At 46.2% G+C, this 12,956-nt stretch overlaps 4 protein-coding genes across 10 annotated transcripts; 3 read left to right on the forward strand and 1 right to left on the reverse strand.

Annotated features, from left to right (window-relative positions):
* The first annotated feature begins 1,038 nt into the window (after positions 1-1,038).
* Positions 1,039-9,284, forward strand: LOC117588330 (protein shifted). Of its 5 annotated transcripts, none has more exons than XM_034279538.1 (8): positions 1,039-1,226; positions 5,825-6,212; positions 6,286-6,543; positions 6,635-6,829; positions 7,522-7,722; positions 8,680-8,775; positions 8,857-9,054; positions 9,129-9,284. In XM_034279538.1, the coding sequence occupies exons 2-8, from the start codon at positions 5,837-5,839 to the stop codon at positions 9,149-9,151; spliced, it is 1,347 nt and encodes a 448-aa protein (XP_034135429.1). In that variant the 5' UTR covers positions 1,039-1,226; positions 5,825-5,836; the 3' UTR covers positions 9,152-9,284. The 5 variants fall into 5 exon arrangements, with proteins under 5 accessions (XP_034135429.1, XP_034135427.1, XP_034135430.1 ...); XM_034279536.1 differs by having other exon boundaries at positions 5,828-6,212; XM_034279539.1 differs by having other exon boundaries at positions 5,828-6,212; positions 7,534-7,722.
* Positions 7,746-9,572, reverse strand: LOC117588331 (5-demethoxyubiquinone hydroxylase, mitochondrial). Its single transcript, XM_034279542.1, has 3 exons — positions 9,458-9,572; positions 8,120-8,610; positions 7,746-8,060 (listed from the first exon to the last, which is right to left on the reverse strand). The coding sequence occupies exons 1-3, from the start codon at positions 9,459-9,461 to the stop codon at positions 7,902-7,904; spliced, it is 654 nt and encodes a 217-aa protein (XP_034135433.1). The 5' UTR covers positions 9,462-9,572; the 3' UTR covers positions 7,746-7,901.
* A 237-nt stretch (positions 9,573-9,809) lies between these two features.
* On the forward strand, positions 9,810-11,708 carry LOC117588329. Of its 3 annotated transcripts, none has more exons than XM_034279534.1 (4): positions 9,810-10,013; positions 10,103-10,506; positions 10,563-11,295; positions 11,347-11,708. In XM_034279534.1, exons 2-4 carry the CDS (start codon positions 10,116-10,118, stop codon positions 11,591-11,593), a joined length of 1,371 nt encoding a protein of 456 aa, XP_034135425.1. In that variant the 5' UTR covers positions 9,810-10,013; positions 10,103-10,115; the 3' UTR covers positions 11,594-11,708. The 3 variants fall into 3 exon arrangements, with proteins under 3 accessions (XP_034135425.1, XP_034135424.1, XP_034135426.1); XM_034279533.1 differs by having other exon boundaries at positions 9,811-10,013; positions 10,106-10,506; XM_034279535.1 differs by having other exon boundaries at positions 9,811-10,007.
* A 128-nt stretch (positions 11,709-11,836) lies between these two features.
* On the forward strand, positions 11,837-12,488 carry LOC117588333. The gene has a single exon (XM_034279544.1). The coding sequence runs from the start codon at positions 11,997-11,999 to the stop codon at positions 12,414-12,416; it is 420 nt and encodes a 139-aa protein (XP_034135435.1). The 5' UTR covers positions 11,837-11,996; the 3' UTR covers positions 12,417-12,488.
* Positions 12,489-12,956: the final 468 nt, after the last annotated feature.

Consider the following 12,956-nt stretch of genomic DNA (forward strand, 5'->3'; position numbering starts at 1 on the left):
AAACTTCTTCTAAACTATTATTTTTTTTCTTTTTTTTTTTAGTTCCTTGAATTAATTCATTTGTATATGTATGTATGTTATATTTAACTGATTAGTTCGTATGATGCCGGATCACGTGTAATTGTAATGTCGATTTCGTTTTCCCCCAAAAAGTAGAGAAAATTTTCAATTGTAAATGTATTTAACTAAAATGTTATGCGTGTATTCGTAAGAAAAATGAAAATAGCTACACAATCAATGTATTTTTCCTTTAAACAAAAACGACTTCTTATTGGTTGGGTGAATATTTGTGTACATATGTAGATGCATAGATGGCACACAGCACATGCTGGCAACTTAAACACATCCATCTGGCTTGAATGGGGATCAAGACGTTAAACGATTTTTCTGCAGCGCTTAAGGTATTAAGGATATTGACCCAGGAGCCAGCTCACCCACACCCCCAAATTAATGAGAGCGGCAACCAGCCCAGATCATGCCATGCCCTTGAACTTGGTTTAATCTGCAGTAGCGTGGGTACGTCAGAGGTAGACCATCGACACCTTAACCTGGACCACGTCTGTGTCGAAGAGATGTACGTCCATTAGCGTGTAAAGTCCGTTCGTTTTTTTTTTGAATTGTCGTTTTATTTGCAGTATTTGTACGAGATATATTGAGCAACCTGAGGGCTCGGAAAATACCCAGCCCTGGGATGACTGGCTAGCCGGCCTTGCCACACCACCACAAAAGGTTGGTAAGAAGTTGTAACCTTATTTTGCAATGAATCCAATATAGAAGGGTCTTAAAAACTAGCCAATCTTGTGCAGAATTTATTAAAAAATCGAATAAAATGATAGTTTTAGCGCTAAGACTCTTAAGTAGCTAGTAATGTTATATAGAACATCAAAATCGAGGAATCCGATTTAAGAATACTGTATGTTTTCGGTATATTTTGAAGATGCAATGGTATATTTTGGTATATGTACGAGGCCCTGACGGTATAGCTTATCGATCATTTCGATAAATTCGATCATTTCACTGCTGTGCAACCTTGCAACGGGTTTCTCCACCTCAAGCTCGGCTGCATTGCCGCACTAATTGTTGTAGTTCCTTAGTTTACGTTTGTTTTTTTCTACTTGGTTTTTTTTTTGTCAGTTTTACCCGCACAACGGCGGTCAAGTGAGGCTTATTCAAGCAAGCAGCAACCTACCGTTATTGCCTACTACCCGGGACCGAGACAACCACGAGTATGTAGAATGTTCCCAAAAACGCTTGATACGAATTCGAAATTTTCAAACGAGTGCAGGCCAGAAGACTGGCCAAAAGCGAAACCTTTCCTAGTGAACCCAATCCGAATCCCAATCCCGGATGATGTGTTGAAATTTGTTTTGTTTTCAATAAACGGCATGTGTAACAATAATGGATCCACATATACTATGTACCGTCATACGCACAGGTCTTGGATGTGTGGATGAGGTGGTACATCCGCAGTCAATCATGCTCGACAGTCGCGCACAACTAAGCAAATCTCAAAATTGAAATTCACGCGAAATAGCGATAAGAACTTCTCGGGAATGGCAAGATGAGCGGCGGGGAAAAGAAGCTGAACATGAGAATTGGCAATTGGATTGATTGTTTAATTGCAATCCTCTCTCTCCTTTTGTTCCGCTTCTTTCTACTCTTCATCTTAAACAGTGATGTTCCAATTGCCTCACTTACCGAAATCAAAGACTTAAGTGATTGGCGATCGAAATTGATATTGAAAATGAGAGCAATCAATTATTGTGTGTGTGTGTGTGTGTGTGTGTGTGAATGGAAACCTGAAAGTGATCAGTGATCGGTCTGATCAATACTTGTAATGGATGTCATATCCTCTCTCTCCGCTGGATTCCACTTTACATACATAGCTAGTGATGCTGGGTGAAGTAGTGTATCTGGGTTGCCGCCTTTGCCGCCTGGTCATTCTTTCTGGTGCTGCCTGCTGCCTGCTGCTTCTGCAGTAGTGGTGCCATTCCGTGCATTGGTGTTGGTGGTGTTTTCTGTTTTGGCGCGCTTAAAAGGCGTGAAAGTCATTGTCCAACAACGTTTGAAGTTGCTGCCTATGAGGCGGTGGAGCAGGAGCAGGAGGGGGGGGGGGGTCTCCTGGATGTAATGCAATCGAAATTGAGAACTGGGGAAACTGGGAACCGGTGCTCGGGCGGATGCCAATGGAATGGTGTGCAAAACACTCCTTCTGCTCCACTCCACTCCGCCACCACGGGACTTGGATTTGCTTTCCTCTTCACCTCACACACACACACAGAGACACAGAAACACAGAGAGATACATATACAAATACATGCACCAACGGGAAGAAACACGATCGCATCGTCAGAATCAGAGTTCTGTTTCTGTGAAGTAGCTTCTACTGCCACTGCTGCCCATCGTCTGTCCTCTTGACGGTCCGTCTTGGCCAGCCTGCGTGTCTCGCATTCCCTTCTTAGCCCTCATCGTCGTCGTCGTCGTGGTCGTCTGTGTCTGCCGTCTGCCGTCCGCATCGTCGACAGCGGTACTTGAGCCCACTTGGAGACAGTCGTTGTTATCTGCTTGTTGTCTACCTCTCCTTCTTCTGGTGGCAATGTGACGCGAGGGCATCTCAGAGAACATGGACATGTCCATTCAATTGGTACTGATCCGGTGATCATTACTGTTCCGAGCCTTTGCAAATGCATCATTGAAGCATCTTGTCGTTGTCTAAGCGTCAACCAAGTTCTCATATCTCCCATATATCTCATTGGGCTGCTGCTGGACTTGGCAAGAGTATCCATGTGTCGACTGTTGCCGTCCTGTCTGCTTATTTGCTGAAGGTGGTTTTTCTTGGTGTTTCTCAGCGTCTGTTGGTGTATTTGTGTACATATGTATGTGTGTGTGTGTGTGTGTGTGTGTTGGTTCATTAAGCAAACAGAGCTGCAAGAGTTGTTGTTGCTGCCTCTGCACGGACATCATTTAAATCGGTAGCATAGCCCCGACCCGGCCCGGTCCAAGAGACTCCATTCCATGCTCTCGTTGATCAGCACTTGCCGATTGTCCTCTCTCGCACTCTCTGTCCCTGTTTGTCTCTCGTGGCCCCTTCTGTCCTCTTTGTATGTATGGATATGCATTTGAAATCCTTTTAGCCCTTGCCCTTTCGCCCCTCACGCTGTCAAGAAGGTGCCTGGCCATGTACCTGTCGGGCATGGTTCGATTTGGAGTGTCTGTCGGTTAACGTGTCCCTTCCTCTCCAACTCCCGCACGCTCCTGCTGCTCCTACTGGACGTCACACTGACCAGAAGGACAGGAGGGCAGCTTCTTGTTCTCGTTTTTTATTTATTTACTTATTTGTTGTTGTTGTACGTATCTTGTGCCGTGTTTTGTGTTTCTTTTTATTTTCACATTTCATCGTCGCCTATTTGTTGTTGCCTGCTTCTTTATTTTCCTGGTAATAAGGTGTGAGAAAGGCAATAATCGTAAAGAGCTAACAAATTGTTGTTGCTGTAGCTGCTTCTGCTTCTGGCTCTCTGTCTCTGCCTCACCCTCTTCCTCTCCCTCTCTTCATCTGCTTTTGTGTCTGCTCTGCTGCTGCACTGCTTTGACTGCTACTGCTGCCCAAGGTATATTTAATCGAAGGTACAAATTCGATCCTTCCCTCCGGCTAGCATAGATTTTTTTGACAATTTACCACTGTTCTGCCTTTCCCCATCAGAACATTTAATGCATATTTTATTTGGCTCCTTCTCTTTGTCGTAAAGGAGATCTTACCTTTCATCTCAAATACCTTGGGCATTTACTTGGCTACTGCTGTCGCTGGGTCCCGCTGCTTCTGTTGGTGTCTTTTGTTTTTGTTGCTTTCACGCTAAAATGTTAATCTGTGTCCCTTTTTGTCTTGTTGTCCGACCAAACTGACTCTGGGTGCTCCCCTCTGCCCTGAAGCAATTACATCGTTGACGACAAAACATCGTCTCACGGAAGATGAAGATCTTCATTCCATCGACCAGATATGGGGTTTGATAATAGTCTTCCCCCCTCTACCTATCCTTCTGCTACTCTGAAGGTGCGTTTGCACCTGATCTGCTGCTGCCACACCGACATGGCACATGGATACATGATATCTGCCTTAAATCTGTGGTATATACATAACCGTTACTTTCAAGGCGTATGTACATTTGTATGTACACACATATCAATATATGTACAAATTTTTGTGCAATTTCCCTTTCACTTGAATGGAGATCAAAGACATCTACAATCGAGATTTGGGAATGCGAAATATCTTTACCGATCAGTCCAATCATCTTTTAAAAAACCGTTGGATTTCCCATTGCGATTTTGTTTTCCCTTCACATTATTATTGTAGCTTTGATTCCAATTTGGATTCAGATGTGACCATTGACCCCTTATCATTTGAGCTTTAATTAGTTAGAAATATAAATAAAATAATTTCAAAACAAATGATGGAATTGGGGCCGAATCCAAATCAGATCTCGATCGCACCACTGTCGTGGGTCCCGTTCAGGTTGTGTCATCCCAATAATCGTATATTGCGTTGTACGATTAATTACATACACATGCACGGATGTACATACATAAGTGTGCGTATAAATGTATGTGCCCAAGCATTTCCGTGTACAATCACTGGATGAGTCCACCCCAAGACGAAACTACCCAACAATTCAATTACGTGGGTGGAGCCCTCCAGAGCTCTGGGAAATACCAATTAGTTCACTTAATCAAATCATTTCCCTGGGAGTAAGTCAGTCGCACACTCCACTCTTTACTCCCTAAAGATTTATCCCATCTCCATTCTCCACTCTCCATCCGCTGTGTAGAGTTGGTTGGTACTGGCTAAGGCCAGGCAGATTTCATTATCTCCAAGTAATTCCCCATAATCGCCATGTTTGATCTTATTAAGACAGCTTAACTTGTTTCTTGCCCATCAATGTTTTTCTCTCGCTTCATCCTCATCCTCAACCCATTCATACGTGATGGGCAGACAACGATTAGTGGCTGCTCGATCGATCGCTTGGTCCGCACTGCTGCTGTCCCCAGCCCGTTTATTCCTCCTCCTTCAGTCCGTCCGCCCGTCTGTCCACTCACTTGTCGTTAGTGCGTTGCATCGTCTGGCCTTCTGTCTGAAGGGCCTCGTCGTTGACTTGGGTAACTTCACACCAGCCAAAGTGCTAACAACTTTGTACCTGCTCTCTCACACTCGAACCCTCTCACCCTCCGCTCTTATCTCTCGCTCTTCGGCATCTGAAGTCTGCAGCTGGAGTTGGGGCTATTATATTGTGTACAATGAAGTGCCTCGTATGCTCGTACATTGTGTGAGAAATTAGTGACATTAATCTCTATTCTATTAAAATATTAATGGATATTTAGACAAGCAGAAATTAGATTATTTATATGACGAATATACACAGAGGTCATATTCAATAATCTAGATTTAGTGTAGATCTCTGTAACATCCAGAAAAATTCGTTTCCGGTCTAAATTGTGCATAAATAAATACACGCATAAATGCCTGCGTTGATATAACCATCTTTTGGAGACTCATCATTCCATCCTTTATGGACCTAATGATTCTTATGGGTATAGCAGTATTCAGTGCTTGCTCCACAAATATAAATCTTTTGCCCAACCCACAGTAACGAATCCGAAACGCAAATAGCTCACTGGAGGGTCTGCAAATATGGCAAAAAGAAAAATAAACAAACACTTGCCCGGCCTGGATGTAGGAGCTGGCAGTGCCTGGATAGGGAACCCATTTGCCAGATAGCTTCATCATTCTTATTAATTTTCCAATTGTTTGTTTTCATTGGCTCTTGCATAGAAGGAGGGAAATATGACACAACAGAGCTTTGGGTGCCTGGTCAAGTGGTTCTATCTGGTGCTGATTGTGCATACCTTGCTCTGCATCGGACAACTCGAGTGTCGGCAGCACCACAATCGCAACAGCAACAACAACAACAATAACAGCAACAACAGAAGAGCTGACTCGTCGAGTTCGGAGGAGAATCACGGGAGTAACACCAGTGACGGCATCGACAGCTTCACGGAGAACGAGGCGAACATTGGCCATGGACCGCGCCGGGGCCAAAGGAAGAAACAGCAGGGCGGCAACGGCAATGGGAATGGGAACGGCAACAATCGCCACAATCGTATGGAGGAGAACGGCATCTCGCTGTGGATCAATGAGCAGCAGCTAAAGATGCTAAGCGGTGAGCATGTCCCGCCCCTTCCCAGGAAAGATCAAACTGAAATGGATCCATGAATCCGCCTTGGCCCTTGTAGCTCTTTACTTTCCGCAGGGCTACTCGGATCGCATCTATGCCATACACAATAGCTTGGTGACGAACGACCTGCGGGACACGACCCTGTACAACTTCCTGGTGATACCGTCCGAGGTGAACTACGTGAACTTTACGTGGAAGTCGGGCAGACGCAGGTACTTCTATGACTTTGATCGGCTGCAGACGATGGATGACAGCATCTTGAAGGCGCCAACGCTGTCGATCCGCAAGAGCGGACGGATACCGCAGGAGCAAAAAAGTAAGTTATTCATGTTCCACGGCTCACGTACAACGGGGGCCAGGTCATGCAAACCGATCCGATCCGGCAAACGAACCTCACTCCAAGCTAGATTTTAGCATATTCCTGCCCTGCACTGGCAACAGCTCGGGCACCGCCTCCTTCAATGTGGGTCTCAAGATCCAGACGCGCAACAACAAGCCGCTCTCAGGCACACCCATTCGCCTCAACTTCAAAAAGGAATGCGCCCATAGAGGTGTGTATGATATAGACGCTTCCAACCCTACTTCACTAACAACTTTGCAAGGTAGTGTATATGATATATCAACCAAAATGCTTTTTATCTAGTGTAATTGTAGTATCTAGAATAGACAAATATCCACACCAGGCATGCATCACATATGTAGATCCCAATGCTTGCCATCACCACCACCATCTCACATTTACTTCGAATGCCATTCTCCATTCCGCTCCTTGTAATATCTATCGCCTTCGCCATGTCTTAAGCTTAAAGCCACTTCAATCTACTAGCAACCCAACCCCATCCATTTTCCTGAGTCTATATATGCCTAAGTTTGTTCTTAAAAGGATATCACAGTAAGAAGTACTTGAATTTGAAGAGTTAGTGCTCGTAGAAATAAACAGCAGAGAGACTTATATGTCGGAAAGATAAACATAGATAAAGCCGAAATATCTTTCCTGCTGTACTTTTATCTTTAAAATCACTCCTTTCAATTTTAAATTCGAATGAGATTTACATTTAGAAAGGTTCATTCGAATATTGTCATGCCCAAAACGCTTTTGAATCTATCATCCATTATGCCCATATATGTACATTCATCTCCCCTGACTGTCGTACGCTACTTTGTCCTTTGCGCGTGGGGCTGCTGTTTAAGTGCTGCTCTATTTAATTTGAGGGACTAGCTCTCAGCAATTTATGTTGAATGTTATGTTGAGTGTTGTAATGTGAACGATGGAACTAAACTAAAAAAACTTAAGCTCCCGATCCAGAATGCAGTTTGAAGTGCGGCAAGAATGGCTACTGCAACGAGCATCACATCTGCAAGTGCCATGTGGGCTACACTGGTATGTACTGCGAGACGGCCTTCTGTTTCCCACAATGCCTCAACGGTGGTAACTGCACGGCGCCGTCCGTCTGCACCTGCCCGGAGGGCTATCAGGGCACCCAGTGCGAAGGTGGTAAGTACACTTTGCTGCAACAATTTAACGATTCAGTCTATCTTTAATGCTTAGCGTGGAGCGTGGAGCGTGGGGCGTAGGGTGCGTAGACATGGTACTTTGTAGAGGGTAGACGACAGACAGATAACTTTCGGTCCTTATTCTGAGCACAGTATTTACAAAATGTGGAAACGTATATTTTAGATCTTCTTCGAAATGGCAATGGCAGTCTTGCAGCCGAACTTGATGACTTCGGTCATTGCCTGGTAGAAGGGCGCTTGCTCTGCCCCGCAATTGATTCCGGTGTCGTGGTGCTCCTGCTCCTCGTCCCGAAACTTTGTGATTGTCTCCAGCAGTTCCTGCAGTTAATTCAGCATCGATTTAGTCCAAAAAAAAAAAAAACAATAAGATGTCCTACCTTGTCGGGATTTGGGGATTCCATAATCTGACGCAGTTGATCATTGTAGTGCTCCACAATGACCGTCTCTACTGCCACGGTGCAGGCCATGGCCGCCTTCTCGCCCATTAAAGCGGTACCGGCGCCCAGAACAAATCCGGCCACATTCCAGATGGGCGTCATGACTGTGGGACGGACTCGATGCTGCTGGATGAGCTGCTCGAACTGGGCACGATGACACTTCTCCTGCTCCCACATATGTCCAATAGTCTTGCCCATGGGTCCGCTCCCCAGTATAGCCATTTGTCCGGCGTAGATGCGATCGGCGCCCAGTTCTCCGGCATGATCGACGCGTATTATTTCATCGGTCAGGGCATTGGCACGGGGACGCAAAGGTTTGTCAGCTCCATCTTCAGATTCTGCTGAGGAGGATGATGCTTTTATGTTGCTGAGGCATCGCACGGACAGTAGACGAGTTTCCGGACAAAAGAGGACGCTTCTCAGCATTGCGGCTGCAAATGAAGAAGATTCAAATGGAATATGTTACTCATTGGTGGTCACTCTGTGTGTTTTCTCTTCAGGTATTTGCAAGGAGAAGTGCTTGAATGGCGGCAAGTGCATACAAAAGGACAAATGCCAGTGCTCCAAGGGATACTATGGCCTGCACTGCGAGTACTGTGAGTAAATGTTATCCTCTGTGTGTGTGTGTGTGTGTGTGACTGACAGTCCCATTTTTTCTGCGGCCCTGTGTGTTACAGCCAAGTGCGTGATTCCCTGCCAGAACGGAGGCCGCTGCATCGGCAACAACATGTGTCGCTGCACGACCGGACTGAGCGGCATGCACTGCGAGATAGGACGCAAGCAACGCTCCATTTGCAAGTGCCGCAACGGCACCTGCATAACGAACAAGAAGTGCAAGTGCCATCCCGGTTTCTACGGACGCCACTGTAATGGTCGTGAGTAGCAACCAGCAGCAGCAGCATCCCGATCCCTTGCTTCACTAATTCCCTCTTCCCAATAACAAACACAGGCAAGCGACGACATGCCCATTGAATTATGCTGGGCGGCAGGGAGGCTGGATGGCACCTTTGCATTCCCCCCGATTTCATCACACGATCGATCGCAATCGATCCATTGAATTTACAACTTTTCTATTAAACCACAGCGACAGCGAAAATGGATGAAACAAAAATAATACTAATTGTGATACAAACTTTTTTGTAATTTAACATTTTTAAATAAAAACAAAATCTTAGAGCGTCATTGCTTCCAATTGGGAGGGGAGGAACAAGGCGCTGATGACAACGAGAGTAGTCGGTTTTGGGTAATGTTTTCCCCTGGGCCACATAAATGACTTACCCATTGTGTTACTTAAGACTTTTGCACCCGACAATATGATTAATAAAGATAACTATCTGGAAGCGGCTCACAGTGTTATTGTTATGTGCACACACACCAGGGCTGGGGAGTTCAATGCTCATCTGCTACCTGTCACGAGTATTTCTAAGTCACAGCTGCATCAGTCACGCGTCACAACAATTATGACAACAATTACTTGAAAATTGGCTATTTCCGCCACCAAAAATTCAGTTAAATATTATATCGGTTTAGTTTACTTCTTAATTTTCGTAAAAGCGAACAAGCCAGACAATTGCAATGCCGACAAACGATAGGCGATAGTCTGATAGTCACGTCACACACAGCTGTGATATATTCAAACGCTCCAAATTGTTGTTGCTCTCCGTGGAGGTCCCTATGCCTTTACGTGTATCTTGATTAAATTCCATTAGATCAACATCATTGGATGCTAAAGGGGGTGGGACACTCGTGTATGTGTACACGCATATAAAACCAGCGCTCCAATTAGATTCAACAGTCGCCTTCTGATCGCCAGTATCGCTGCAACAACGTAAGGGTGTGTGTGAGAGAGAGTGCAAGAGGGGTCAAACAACTGACGGAAACAAAAAGAATCAAGAATAGGACACTGAACTTATTCAATTGCAGGAGAACAGTCAAAATGTCAACCAGTCAACAGCAATTGGACTACATTGAGCGGTACTTGGTGTACGACATCTTTAAGTACTTTGGATCGGGTGCGACCTTGGTGTCGCACAGCGTGGAATGCTCCACTGGCCTGGACGGGTTCATGTCCGCCCTGTACAACGTGCAGCTGGAGCTGGAGATAGCCGATAGAAAGCAGAAGGAGGTGGTTTTGGTGAAGTTCATGAAGGGCACGGAACAGTTCCGGAAATCGAGCAACTCGTACATTCAGTTCGCCAACGAGGTGTTCGCCTACGCCGAGATCCTGCCCGCCTACGAGCACCTGTTGCGCAGCAGCCACCTCAGCAGCGATGTGGTCACCGGTTGGGTGCCGCGCTCCTATGCCGCCCGATACGGACAAATCGATGGTAAGGTCCGGCCGCAATATTGTGTATTGTGTGACCGAATTATTATGACTTCTCAGGACTGAGCTCCAGCTGCGAGTCAGTGCTAGCTTTGAAGCATCTCAAGGAAGATGGCTACGAGCTGGGTCCTCGCCTCGTTCTGCGCCGTGATCAACTGGAGGCTATGGTTGGCCTGGTTGGCCCCTTCCATGCCCTCGGCTATGCCACGCGCATCCTGCAGCCGCAAGTGTACGAGCGCCTGCGCTCTGGTGTGGTGCCAATGTCATTTGTCAGCAGCACGGGCAAGGGCATCTTTGAAGTGCTCTATCGCGTAGCCTTTGACCGCTTCTATGGGTTCTACGATCGCCAGAAGGAGCAGCTACTGGTGCCGCAGAAAGATGAGGGCTTTGCCGCAGCCCTGGGACGACTGCGCGGGAAGTACTTTGCCCAGCCAGCACTGCTCATGGAGCGTATACGCACCTCGTCCTTCGATGAGTCACAGCCGGACAGCCACTTCTGCACATTCCTGCATGGCGACTACAACCGGAATAATGTGCTCTTCCACTATGACGACGCTGGCACGGTGGACAACATCAAGGCCATCGATTTCCAGGAGCTGCGCTTCAGCACCACGGCCATAGATCTCAGCTTCTTCATGTACATGAACACGCCCTCCGACGAGCGTGAGGTTATTTTCGCCGATCTTCTGAAGAAGTACCACAAGAAAATGATCGAAATGCTGGAGCTGGTGCTGCAGCGTAACCAGGATGTGCTCACCGAAGAACGGGTGCAGCAGCTGCTCTCCGACTATAGGTGGGTGTAATGGAACACCCCATTGGCACTAATTATTTCTTGTACTCACAGCTTTGAGCGCTTCGAGGCTCACTTCAAGCGGTACGCCTTCTATGGGGCAATGGTCGTCATGCATTTCCTGCCCTGGCTGCTGAGCAATGAAACCGATTGTGCGGAGCTCTCCAGGCTCTTTGAGACGGACATGCATAGTCCGTCCTTCCATCAGCTGTCGCTCGACATTGGCGGCGACGTGGCCAACCATGAGATCTTCAAGGTAGTGCGTCACGCTTACGAGCATGGCTACATGGATGAGATATAGATACGCACACACACCACAAATTTGAATTATTATCTTTTAGTATTTTTATATTTTAATTTTGAATACGAGCTCAAAGCTCTTCGTCTGCAAAAATACATTCCAAGAGTTCTGTGGAGCCAAAGCTTTTGTTCTCCTTCAGGTATATTCATGTTGTAATCTAAGACGACAGACAACAGTGTGCCTCTGACCTTGATACACTGAATATTCATGTTCTCTATACAGTCTTAAGCAGCTTTATCACGAACTTCGTCATAGTATACAACTATTTGCACAACTGTGGGTGCTACAGCAAATGGTGTTGTCGTATTTACGAGTAAGAAGCATTTAAGTTTAGGAACGTACGACTCCAGGAAGCCAGTCAGTCTTTAGTCGAGTGACACACACACCAAAAGCACACGCAGACATGCGTTTTTTATTACTTTTGTCAGCTCTCTTTGTCATCGCCCAGCAATCCATATCCTTGGGCAAAGTGGTGCAAACGAGGCACACATCAGTGGAGGAGGAATGGATGGATAACGATGGATATGATGATAATTCGCCGGAGCAAGAGGAGGAGGATGAGGATGAGGATGACAATGACGATGACGTGCAGTTGCTGTTGCTAAAAGCTGCCAAAAATCCCGTGGATGAGGATGAAGATAGCTGCGAGTATAGCTGCCCGCGCTACTATCGTCCCGTCTGTGTGCTGCGCAACCATCAGCTGGTGACCTATGCCACGCCTTGCGAGTACCACAATCAACTGCGATGCGCCAGTGTCCGCCAGCGTCAGGGCCAGGCAGTTTCCACCTTCCAGTTCCAATACAATGGAGCGTGCAGTCAGTGAGGAATAATAATAATTATAATCGGAATATTAATTCTTTCTTTGGGTATAAAAGTACGCTTAAAACTAGCACAATTTAATGTGTATTGTTTTTCCTTGTTTATCTTGGGTAAGTTAAGGTTAAGGCGGTAGCTGGGGAGAGAGAAATAACCCCACCCCCCCCCCCCCCCCCCCCCCCCCCTATAGCTCACCTGGACCCATTATGGATCCGTAATCATCGTAATAATCGTGCCTTCTCGTAATAATCGTTTGGATATAGGTTAACTTTGGATTACAAATGTAGCAATAAATATCTTCATCTTTCTTAAGAACAAGCAAATATGTTGTTGTTGAATGTTTTGGTTTTATACCCGGTACTGCTTCACTCGGCCTCTGCCTCTGCCGACTTTTAACCCACCCCGTCCGTCAGCTTATATTTGTTTTTTTTTTTGTGTGCGGGCGCTGCCTCTGCCTCTGTCGCGAGTCTGCAGTGTGTGGGTCTAGGGAAGGGGGGCGAGCTAAAGGAGCGTGTTGGTGTGAGTAGTTTTGTAGATGTATATGACA

This window comes from Drosophila guanche, unplaced genomic scaffold (genome assembly GCF_900245975.1).
Source record: "Drosophila guanche unplaced genomic scaffold, DGUA_6, whole genome shotgun sequence".
NCBI lineage: Eukaryota > Metazoa > Arthropoda > Insecta > Diptera > Drosophilidae > Drosophila > Drosophila guanche.

Coding starts and splice junctions, on each gene's coding strand:
- LOC117588330 (XM_034279538.1), top strand. CDS start 5,837: ATGACACAACAGAGCTTTGGGTGCCTGGTCAAGTGGTTCTATCTGGTG. Junction 6,544..6,634: donor GATACCGCAGGAGCAAAAAA/GTAAGTTATTCA, acceptor ACTCCAAGCTAG/ATTTTAGCATATTCCTGCCC. Junction 7,723..8,679: donor GGGCACCCAGTGCGAAGGTG/GTAAGTACACTT, acceptor TTTTCTCTTCAG/GTATTTGCAAGGAGAAGTGC.
- LOC117588329 (XM_034279534.1), top strand. CDS start 10,116: ATGTCAACCAGTCAACAGCAATTGGACTACATTGAGCGGTACTTGGTG. Junction 10,507..10,562: donor CCGATACGGACAAATCGATG/GTAAGGTCCGGC, acceptor ATGACTTCTCAG/GACTGAGCTCCAGCTGCGAG. Junction 11,296..11,346: donor CAGCTGCTCTCCGACTATAG/GTGGGTGTAATG, acceptor TTGTACTCACAG/CTTTGAGCGCTTCGAGGCTC.
- LOC117588331 (XM_034279542.1), bottom strand. Junction 8,061..8,119: donor AATCCCCAAATCCCGACAAG/GTAGGACATCTT, acceptor AATTAACTGCAG/GAACTGCTGGAGACAATCAC.
- LOC117588333 (XM_034279544.1), top strand. CDS start 11,997: ATGCGTTTTTTATTACTTTTGTCAGCTCTCTTTGTCATCGCCCAGCAA.